The 13003-nt window shown below is 24.6% G+C and overlaps 1 protein-coding gene across 2 annotated transcripts in view; it reads left to right on the top strand.

The window, feature by feature from the left end:
* Nucleotides 1-13003, top strand: part of DAAM (disheveled-associated activator of morphogenesis-like protein) — a 63950-nt gene that overhangs the window by 33971 nt on the left and 16976 nt on the right. For both annotated transcript variants that reach the window (XM_085489511.1, XM_029312491.2), the window contains one exon: nucleotides 12572-12679. In XM_085489511.1, coding sequence (XP_085345637.1) covers nucleotides 12638-12679 — 42 coding nt within the window. In that variant the 5' untranslated portion in view covers nucleotides 12572-12637. The remainder of the gene's footprint in view (nucleotides 1-12571; nucleotides 12680-13003) is intronic.

Genomic DNA, 13003 nt, shown 5'->3' with positions numbered 1-13003 from the left:
ATATATATATAATTATATATTTAATATTTAATTATATGTATATTTAAGGATTTCATTAAATAGGTAATTTAAATACATAATAAATTTTATGCTTTATTTATAATTTCAAATAAACTTTATTTTCACATTACTTGAAATATACTGATTTAAATATACCGCGTAAATGTGTTTAATAATATATTATATTATATCATATTATATAAATGTCAGATTAAAATATAAAATATCTTGTAAATCGTTTAATTTTTGGCTATAACGTTTATGATTTTTATGCAGAGTATTACAAGAAATCTATTTACATAAAACACTTAGGTTAATTCCATTAAAAAATATCGAGTTGACCTTAAATTGATCTTGAAAAACGCCATCTAAGGTTAAACTCTCTCTAATAAAGGCTAATAAATATATTATTTTAAATCTTATAACTTTGTATGAAACATTTTTTTTGAAAATGTGTAATTTTCGTAAAATTAAGGGATTTTGACATTTCTTGTACATCCTATATATAGGATCTTTGAAACCACTCTTTTTTTAAAATGAAGTAGAAAGTAGAAGTACTCCCTAATAAAAAAAAACGATAAAAAATAATAGAAAACGATTGCATTATTTTTAATCGTAGTTATGAATATAGGTACAATTACGATAAATTTTCATTTTTTTTTCTGGCTAAATTCCAACAAAACGATAAAAAGCAATATATTACTATAAGAATTTTATCATATTCTAACAACTGAATCCGATTTTAACAGAAAATGAAAGAAAACGATAAGAAACGATAATATTTCTTTTGAAATGTAAAAAGTGAAACAATATAGGTTACGATAAGAAACGATAAAATTTTTTACAAATCCTATCGGTTCCTAATATTTTTTATCCATTTTTTTATTAAGGCAACCAAAAAAATTTTTTACCAAAGCAAAGTAAATGCGTTTGTATTGCGGAGGATGGTGTTCAATTTGAATATTTCACTTGAATAAACATACTCTCGCTCACCTAGAAACCTAAACACCCACATACAGGCACACATATATATACTAACGAATATAGGATGAGATATCTGATAGGATCAGGTTGTGTCAGATAATATATGTACGTTCAGATACAAAATAGTGTGCCATTTTAATGAAAACAGTTGTATATCTCTTAAAAAAACTTGACAGTGCACAAAAAAAATATATAAGATTTTGTAAGGAAAAAAGTTGATAATTTTGAATTTTTCACTTAGTGCATTTTTCAAGTATAAAATATTTTATAACTATATTCAATTTTAAGACCGACTGTATTCATATCTCATGCAATATCTTAATCTGTCATCTTTGGAAGAAGGTCGACGTGTTGCAGATGCTGCTTTCTTGTTCAGCATCATTAACTGCAATCATTAATTGCTTCTGTCTATTATTCCTTATTAATTTGAACATATGTATATCTTGCTGTGCACTGCTTCTTTTTTGCTCTAGATTTTACAAATCCAATTTATCGGATGTATGGATACTATCATAAGACACTTTGTTTATATCATTCATTTAAATCATGTGTCACTTATTTTTGTCTATTACTATACTTTTACAAGATTTTTCCATCTAACATGTTTTATTGAAATGCTAATTTTTATTTTATTTACGTATATTCAATTTTAATTTTAACTTAATTTATTTTTATTTTTTTATTTATATTCTGTTCTTTATATATATTATTGTTTTATTATAATATCAGACTTTCTTTTCCTTTCTCTTTTATGTAATACGCTTTTCCGTGTATATCATTCTCATCATCATCATAAAGTCCTCAGTCCGAAGACTGGTTGGACGTGTATCTCCATCTCTTTCTATCCTGGGCCAATCTTATCTACGTATCTCCCTAAAAGTGGAGTATCTCATGTCTCTGATGTATATCATTCTAAATAAAATAAATAATTTTTGAAGACAGCCCAAGAAAGAAATCAAAATGTGTGCTATTTATACTTATAATGCATATTTTAAATTCATAATAAAGTATCTTAATTACCCTGCTTAACTCTTATTGCTATTTTTTATGTGGATAAATGTTGATTATGCAACTTTTATGCCGAATATTGTGAGGAATTAATTTTTACATAAACAAATTATGGTGATTTCATTAAAAAATTTTTTTTAAAATCAAAACTTGAAAATTTTTTTGAAACTTGTTTTGGGCAACATTAAGTTTAGATGACTCACGGCTGTTTTTATTAAAATAGGATATCTTGTATATATGTAATATTTCATATATATATATATATGAGCTATTTCATATCATTTATTGCAAGAACAGTATGTCAAATAATTAATGTTGTTTTAAATAATTCTAAAAATACAATTTAATGTGACTATAGAATGCAATCAATCCAATTATTTTATTCTACAGATTTCTATTTTTCGTGATAAACAAGCGTAATTCAGTATTATATGATTTACTTCTAAATCATTTTTAATTTGCAAAATCAATATTTATTAGATATATATATATATATATATATATATATATATGATTATACTAATGGAAATTAATATAATTATACGCATTAACATATAACTTAAATAATTATATATATATATATATATATATATATATATAATTTAATATAGTAAATATTAATATAAAATCTAAAATAGATAATATTATAAAATCGATTTTTGTATATGTTATAAACGTAATTATATTTTTAGCAATCACATTTTGCTTTGATATATTCTTACTTTATAATTTTTATTTTTAATATTATGTTTTCATCATGAATCGAGGATATAAATTATAAAGGAAATTCTAATAGAAAAGAAAAAGAGAGAGTGAAAGAGAGAATGACAGTAGCTAATAAAGAAAATTATTTTTATTAGTGATAGAAGATTTTATTCCCATTTTATGACAGCTGATCGATCGATTAATCATTTTAACTGATGTCGATGAAGAGGAAGGATGTATTAAAGTTTCACTCAAATATTTTTGGTGAGAGTACTTCTACATAAAAAAAAAGAGGAAAAGATAAGAGCTGACAAGGAGAAATATATAAATGATATGAAATAGGAAGAGATAATTTAGCTTTTTTTGTTGTTGTAATGTCAATCTATTATATTATTTGTATTATAAAATTATATAAAAAGATAAAGGAAGAAAAATTTTTATATAGAAATTATTTAAAATTAATGTTTATTATTAGTGTACATGTGTATTGCAGATTTTTTAATAAAATTAGTTTTTGCAGAAAGATTTAGCCTTTTTATAAAGTACTGAATGTTTATAAGACCTTTAAAAAAATTTGTTTTTTGTAAAATATTTAATTTATAAAAAGCTTAAAATGCATATATGTTATGGATCAAATCTATGTAACCTCACAAATATATAAAAACTAATAAATACTTTAAAATTATGATATTTGCTCGATATACAAAATCAGTCTCAATCACAATAAATGTCGCATTTATTAAAAAATATTTTAGAAGAGTAATATACAAATTAATAATTATACAAAATTATACAAGTTAATAATTATACAAAATTCGCATATTTTTCAAAAATACTATATATAAAAAATGCATTGTATATTATTTTGTCCGTAGAAGATGCTTATAATAGTAATAGTTTCATCATAGTTGAAAGTATATGGTGGCATAATATACCGCGCCATAATTATTCAAATGAATTAATCTAATTGCGAGGAAACATCACTCATTTCAATCATAATTTCGAACGAGCCGTGCATACATTAATGTAATAGAAAGTCGGTTCTTCGCAACATGCTTTGTTCGATTCTTTGCAACATGCATAGCAAATAAGCTTACCGTAACTATTACCGTTTTGCTTCTTTGAGAGTGCATTTTTGAATAACGTGAACTGATTGTGTTGAAAAATAATATTTTCGGCTTGTACATAGGTATATGTATTTCTCGTAGAATAACAAAAACAATTGAATATTTGTATAATAAAACTTGTAAAATAATGAAAACAGAAAATGAGGATATTATACAAAATAATAGTTTCAAAATTGTAAAAAAAATTTTTTTACATAATTAAAGTTGAACGCGTAAAAATGGAAAGGTAAAAATATTTTAAAAGAGAGACTAGTTGACAAAGAAGAACATTTACCACAAAATATTTAGTAAAATTCTAAATTAATTTTTCAGATATAAGATTTAAGAGATAAGCTTTTAATAAAAATTATAGAGAGATTATCCAACGGCTTTTGTAGTGTTTGTGTGTTTGTTTATATAAGATGTTATTTAAAATAGCGTTGTACTTTTGTCTGAAATTCTTTATTAAGCAACTTTAGTTATATAAAAAAGTTTCTTTTTTAAATTATGTCACATAAAATGTGTTAGACAAATTAATTAAATTCTAAATTGCTCTTAATGTCTATAATAAATTAATTCATAGCCAGTTGTAACTATAGAATTATGTTGATATTTAGTTTTGATTTACTTTTTTAAGGTTTAATAATTTTTTTATTTTTAAAATTTCTTTACTTACACGTAAATTTGGATATTTTTTTAATACTTAGCATTGCTATTTTATCTAAATAATGTTTTTTATATTCTAGTGATAATTTATTTTCCATTTAATTTATAATTTTTGCTTTTGCAATCAATTATATACAAAGTATCAGCAGAAATTTGTATAATTTTTTAATTTTATTGTTGGACAAAAATACTAAACATATTCTGAAATCACATTACATTAATAATAATATCTTTGAGGTTGCTGATACCAATTCTGCAAATCAAAAATTTAAAATAACAGATACAATATGACAGCCAAAAAAAATACAAATTTAAAAAATTATTTATATTTTGCTAAAACTACATTTTTGAAGGGTTTTAGAGTTTACTAATTTTAGGGGGGGGGGGGGCGTTAGCCTACAAATCAATTGCTAACAGCATCACTTGCCGACATCTCATTTGCCAACATTTTGTTTAACTACAAAATGTATTGTCAACGGATTGATTACCTACTAACGCTATTCCACACAAATGAAAAATGAAGAGACGGACGTACGTTTACACACATAATATTTTTACGCACAAACCGTATTGCACACAAAAATTATTGCCTACAGATTGATTGCCTACAAGCTCTATTGCGCACAAATAACAAAATAAAAGATGGAAGACTCCGATAAAGTTCCGAAAAGTACTCACTCCCGATTTTTTGAAACTCAGTGTTCTTACGTATTTTGATGCACTGATTACGAATATCATAGTAAAAATTGGCGACTATTTGATTTTTGTGTGAACACCATGAAAAACCATTAAAAAAATTAGTTTTTTAGGATTATCTCAGTAAATGCGGAAAATTATAATAAATATTATAGACAAAAGTTTTAGATCTTACAGAGATAAACATTTTATGTCCTATTCATTTTTACTATATGAGTGATAGTTTTCAACAAAAACGATGGAATTTAAATTTTGTATCTGTTCTTCTATCTAAGCATGTATTGTACTTTGCAGTATATATACAATTTCACATGGGTTTGCAACTTTTCAGGCAAAGCGAGGTTCCACGCAAATCTATTTGTCTAGTTTTTTGATAGTGGAGCCTCCCGCAAGGGGGCAAAATCCACCGTTTCCACGCATACACTTTTCCACGCGTTTTCTGTAGATTTAAAACTTTTGTCTAAAATATTTATCATAATTTTTTGTATTTACTGAGATAATTTAAAAAAACTAATTTTTTAATGGTTTTTTATGATGTTTATATTGAAAATGAAATAGTCGCCACTATGATATTCGTAATCAGGATCATCAAAGGAACTTCATCGGGATCTTCCGTCTCTTATTTTGTTATTTGTGCGCAATAGAGCTTGTAGGCAATTGATCTATAGGCAATTATTTTTGTTGCATACGGTTTGTGCACAATAGAATTTGTAGGCAATCGATTTGTGGGTAATAATTTTTATGTGCAATACGGTTTGTGCGCAAAACTGTTATGTGTGCAAACGAACGTCTGTCTCTTCATTTTTCATTTGTGTGCAATAGCATTAGTAGGCAATCAATCTGTTGGCAATACTTTTTGTAGTTAAATGAGATGTTGGCAAATGGGATGATGGCAAGTGATGCTGTTAGCAATTGATTTGTAGGCTAACGGGGCTCTAATTTCAAATCTATTGTCAAAATAAAAAAATTTTAAACGCCAAATTTAATGACGAACAGAATGACTAATAATTATAAAATATTAATCATATTTAAAAAGTAATAGAGATTTTCCTAACGTTAATTAATTCCACTATTTAAAATTTTTTAATTTTAACTATAGGTTTAAAATTAAAAATCTTGGAAATCCTTAACATAAAAATATTTTACTATATTTATTAACATATAAATATTTTATTATATATAAAACTATTTATGACATAATTAACGTTTTTTGGCTATATTAAAAATGGCAAAAAAACGTTAATTATGTTTTATAAATAGTTTTGGCCATATTATCATTTAGAATTTTAAAATTTTAAAATTTTGATTTCAGATTTCGTATGTGACAAAAATTTTCGTAAAATTTCCCTATCTTTTAGTAAAATGTGACTATCTTTTTTTTTACATTGCGAGCAAATAAATTTGAAATTTTGATTGCATAATAAATCAATTTTTGCATATGCAGCTTTCAAATATTGAATATCACGAAGTAGCAATAAACATATCATACATTAATCACAACTGATTATTTGATGCGAATGATGCGCGCGCGTCATTAAAATGATATCTGCGAGATCTTTTGCGCAGGCGCCGCGCGAAGCATAATAATTATAGCGTATAATTATATCGCCGCTGTGAGTAATGAGTTTATTACTTTCGAGTCTGTTATTATTGTGCCTACCTTTGCAGCATACATATATCTAACATAACATCTTGCTCATTTAATTTTATTATTTCTGTAACTAGGTGTTTCGAGATATGTATCATTGCCACGAATTGAGTTGATAAAATACCAATCAGTCAAATTTAATTGAATAAATAATTTTCTTTGGCACTTTTAAAGATGTGACTGATATATAATTCAAATTATATTTGCAGATTAGATGGAGATATTAGAAATGTAATGTAAATTTATTATAAAAATTTCTTTATAAAAATAAATATAGTAATTTGATATTAAAAATTGATAATTATTTGTGAGGAATTATAACTAATAAAAAGTGAATACATTCATATACATATGTATACATCCATTAAAAGTATGGATATATTAATGTTGCTAACTTTTGTAAGTATATTGTGATGTCAAGATAGATTATTAATCTTTACTTAAATCGATGTGACCAAGTTGATAAGGCGCTCACACTGGAAAAGATAAGAAATTACATGAGTTTTTTCGGCTTGACAATGACAAATATTTTTTTCTTAATTTCACACATGTTGCATGTATCTTAGAAAGCATAAGATAATTTAGAGGGCATAAAGTAATTTAAATAATTTATTATATTGTAAATTAAAAATTATTGTTTAATTATTGTCTTAATTAACTAATTAATAGTTTCAATTTAATTGTAAACAATTAATTGTTTTAATTTAATTATATATAATTAAATGTTTACTATATAATATTTTCAATTAACTAAAATCATTTAAAAACATTAGACAATATCAATCAATAGAAGAAGGAAAGGGCCAATTAAAACCTGAATACGATAATAGATGCGTAATAAATTTCATTATACGTATCTATTACCGCGTCCAAGCTCTAATTGGCACTTTCTTTTTCTGTATTGCATAATATTTAATAAAGAAATTTATATTAAGATCACAATATTTATTAATTAATTAATATTTAATATAAATGTTATATAAATGTAAATATTATGTATATATATATAATATATTTACATTAATATTTAATAATTTAATTATTAAATAAATAATGTTAAATAACTCTTAGTTATTTTTATAAATATGTTCTTTCAATATTGATATTATTAATAAAAATTAATTAAGTCTTAATAATATTAACATTATTAATGTTTAATTATTTAAAACTTACAATATTGATGAAGCAAATTGTTTTATTTTATTTTATTATACTTATAAATTCTTATATTTCGTATTACTTTTCTCTTTTCTTATATTAATTTAATTAAACATTTTTTTCATTCTAGTTGTAATATTAAATTAAATTATAATTATAATTTTAAATTATAAATTGCAAAAGAAAGTGTAAGTGCATAATGTAGTTTGTCATAAATAAAATATGAATAATTATCAACTATAAATAATAATCATAAATTACTAAAATCGTAATTATACTAAATTATTTTTATTTATGACATTTTTCAAAATGTTTTTTATTTATAACGTATTTTGAATTTAATTTTTTATACATCAATATTTATATATAAGATATTTTTCCTTCTATTTACATGAGACAAAATCAGTGAGACTCAACGTTTCCTTATATTTTTTTCTTTGAATTAATACACGTAACAAATGTCTAAATTGTCATTTTTTGCTAGCTTTATAGTACTATTTTCATATATTTACAACTATCTTGAACTGATGACATGATGACAGTTGCCAGCCATAAGTACGAATGTAAGTTCGTGTATCCTCGCATTTTTCACGAGGAAGTAATTTGAGGAGATGGATCAGACCGTAAAGTTTTGAAAAGTGTGCTTACAAGTCCGTGACTGTTACGTCGTCATGTACTCACTTCCGGCAAACGCCGTTAAACGATGGAATTTGCATTGAATAACACGCTTTTTCAATAGCGTATATTCTCTAGGTTAAAATATATATTTAGGTTTATATAGTGTTCGCAATAATTAATGAGATAAATTTTAAAAATCATCTAATTCGCGAATAAGCGCGCGATGAAAAAAAAAACAGTTAATCTATATTGTTACGCTATTGCTAGATGCGCATGCGCTTAGCAATTGCATAATAGGTTAGGTCTCTTCGTGTCCCGCGCTTATTCACGGTTTAGCCAATGTAAAAAAAATTAATTTCTCATTAATTATTGCGAAGATCGCAATACAATAGAAGCTTTTTATTTTTCTACTTTTTCTGCTTTTTCTACTGAGTTTAACGCGGTTTACCTGTACGAGAGGTGATATGATTATTATTGGACACTCGGTATATCAGGACAGCGTGTGTTTATGCAAAGAAAAACTATTAAAAAGTAACTTCATTATATACAAATCTATATACAAAAATTTAATTGTAACAAAAAACAAGATATCAATATTGAAAGAACATATTTATAAAAATAACTAAGAGTTATTTAACATTATTTATTTAATAATTAAATTATTAAATATTAATGTAAATATATTATAATGAGAGTACTTATTAAGTCAGCTCTTTTAATTTTTAAAATATATTATATATACATAATATTTACATTTATATAACTTTTACATATCGCACATATTGTATACTTGCAAATAATATCAATAAATTTTATGTTTTGCTTGTGAAGAATGTCTTGATGTGTAGTGTGAAAAATTTCTAAAATATTTGAAAATAAAAAAAATATTATTTATTTTTATTAAAATCAGTTTGTAGCTTTATGAAAGTTCCTGTTTAATTTTTTAATATAAGTGAAAATGATATAAAATGTCAATTTATCTATATTTTGTGAATTTCAGTATCGGTAAAAAATATTAATATATATTAAAAAATTTAATAAGAGCTTACACATGCATATCATATTTTTTATTTATCTCTCCATACTATATTATTTAATTATTTAATTAAACATTAAATAATTTAGAGAAGGTGAAGAAATTTCAATTGTCGAAATTTAGCAAATTAAATTAAATTGCAATTATATATATATATCTATTAAAATATTCAGCTCGTTATTATGTTTGTTTTTTGTCATGATGCTTTGAAAATGAGCAAAATATATTTTGTTTATTCTCACATGTAATTATGCATTTTGAAAAGCACGTTATAAAAAAGTATAGTGCGCATTTACACATGTACAATGTTTTGATGTGTTCGACATTCTTGTTATACGAACCGCGATATAACGGCATGAGAAGAAAGGTTGCAATTATTCATGAACAGAAATAGCCGGGATAAACATAACTGCCAAACACATTGAGTTTTCTCATTAACGATTACTTCATAAAAAGTTAATTGGTAAATGGTTAAATGGTTTAATATTATATTTTATATTTAATAGCTTATAATATATTTAATATAGGCAGAACTCTCGAATTGCAAAATATATACATCATTATGCTAATTATTCTGTATTTTAATTGAATATTATAAAGCAGGATTTTTACTTTAAGATTATTACATAATCAGATTAAAAACTAGAATATATATTTCAATTTTACTTTTAAATGTTATCTTTTTTTTTATCATTTTGAAAATGAATATATAATAAATACAAGAAAATATAAGAAGGCAGAAATCGAACAATTATTATATATCATTCGTCACCTAAAAATAAAAAAAAAACATTTCTGAAAGCGTTTGTCTACTTGTGTGTCTGGCGATCAGCTGATTTTCGAGGACATCACCATGATATGCATAACCGCGCGATAACGATAATTTTGACATTGTGTGTTCTGTATTTTTTTTCGTGATAAGAACTAAAGAACTTCATACAAATACAACGAGCAAGATAAAGTTAAAGTATCAGTCGACCAAATCGGCTGGTGGTTTAAATTCCCTAAATTCTTACATGCGTGAAGTGATTTCCTCTCTGAGCTAGGCGTCCGCAGAGGAGAGCAAAAGGGGCATTTACCCCCTCCCCTAGAATTAGTAAAAAAATTAAGCATTTGTTCTTCTTTTGAATTAACACTAAAATTTATTTGCATATTTAATATAAAAGAATAAAAATAACGAAAAAATAAAATTTAAAAGAATAAAAAACAAAAAATTAAAAAATCTAATAAGCCCCTTCCTGGAAAAAATCCTGCGAATGCCCATGTTTCTGAGGCATGCAAAAGTGAAAGTCGTGGTTAATCGTAAGGAAGATTACAATCAAAAATAAACCGATGTCTCAGGTGTCTTCTTTTTATATGATTATGACGTGCAAAAATACTATCTAATTGATCTTGAAAAACGATACTGATACTTATGTCTTTTAATGCTGAGGATCAGAATAGGAATGTTTTTAATTACAAACTAATTATTGTTTGTGATTAAAATTCAAAATTTTCTGTATATGATCCATTATTATTGTATAATACAACATAATTTCTTATTGATTATATTAGTACACGATTGTATAGGACAAGTTAAAATTGTTGAGATTGTTATGTAAATAAGATAATCTCTAATGAATTTCTGATGTTAAAAATTGATAATTTTATAAAATTACGACACACATTAAAAGTATATGAAAAAGTATACTTTTCATGTATTTATTTTACAGTAACAGAAAATTTTATTGCAATGCATTAAATTATATTAAATTATACTACAAAAAATATAGGATCTATAGTTTTATTAGGAAATTATTGCATTGGTTCTCATTACTCATCTTTATTATATAATAATAAATCGGAAATACACTTGAATTAGATAATAATTTAATAATTTAATAATAACATTTAATATATAAATAAGATTTAATAACAAAAACCGTTTATATAATATATGTAAGGCATATAATAAATATTTTTTAAATTTTATTTTAAAAATTTTGAATGTAAAACTTTTTTTTTATAATATTGATTTTTGCTATTTTATAAATATTATAAGGATATGTAAATAAAATTATTAAATATTATAAAGTATATGTAAATAAAATTATTAATCTCTATAATGATGTGACTTATTATATGCGTTAAAAACGTATATTATACGTATTAACGTATATTTGCTTATGAAGATTTAAAAATGTATTTTTGTCAGAATATACTTTTTTAAAAAGATAGCTAAAAAGATATTATTATATTATAGCTGTATTTTTTACAAGAAATCTTATTATTCAAGATTATATATTTTTTATCCTTAATTTTAATTATTTAATATAGCAATTTATTTGATGTTAAGTATTATACTCGTATGTATATTACACATATTTTTGTGAAATAATAATATAGTATCTTACACTCTCGTTCCCCACAAAATCAGACTTATTTTTTTAATTCTCGTATGTTATTTGTTTTTATTATATATAATATTTTTATATTATAAGTGTGTAATGATTAAACAGAACATTTTGTTTATAGAATTAACGGAAAGAAGCAATAATTGTTACAAGATTGACGTTTAATGCGATGTTATTATTTCATGTCTCTATAACTACTTTCTCCCGCTTTTGTTTTAATGTGATACACATTATATAACAGCGTTTAATATGATATAAATTGTTATATTGACATATTGTATTATGTTACATTATACATATAAAAACAAATAAAATGTCTACGACATAGTCTGAAACTTTTTTCTTGTTTAACTACTTCTGTCACATAATATTGAATATTTTTTTCTATTGCGGTGCTTTTTGTTGCAATTTACAAAGTACTATTAAAATTAATTATAAATGACAATAATTTAGCATATTAATACTTTTATATAAAATATAAATTCTTTTTTTATTATATATACATTATGTATTTATGTTGAATACTATACATAAACGATTTCATGATTTACAGAGGATTCCAAGCTGTCCTGTGAAGAGTTCACAGCCTCTGAAAGAGTTCGTCGGTCGCTGCCAGACTATGCCATCACGAGTAAAGAAATCATTTTGCGGCTGCCTCCAGGTATGACTCTAACATAAGTAATTTTTACGTCTTCTCTTCTTCTTTGTGTAGTAGGGCTAAGTCCTGTCGGTTCCACTGGCATTTCCCTCCTGTGATTCTGAGGTCCAACTTTTGCACCACCGTTTAGGTGGTCTTCCTATGGCCCGTCTGCTATTTGGTTTTTGCGTTTTTGCCCAATTTGGTAGTTGTTCTGGGCTCACCCTATCAACGTGATCTCTCCAAAATCGACGTCGTGCTCTCGTCCATCTCACTACGTCTTGTAGTTCAAACTCTCTCCGTATATCGTTACTTCTTATTCTATCCCTAAGGCTAACCCCCTTGATA

This window comes from Nylanderia fulva, unplaced genomic scaffold (genome assembly GCF_048542155.1).
Source record: "Nylanderia fulva isolate GAGA-0341 unplaced genomic scaffold, ASM4854215v1 Scaffold86, whole genome shotgun sequence".
NCBI classification, from domain to species: Eukaryota; Metazoa; Arthropoda; class Insecta; order Hymenoptera; family Formicidae; genus Nylanderia; species Nylanderia fulva.
Note: the sequence above shows the minus strand (reverse complement) of the source record. Positions and strands in the feature narration are given on the sequence as shown.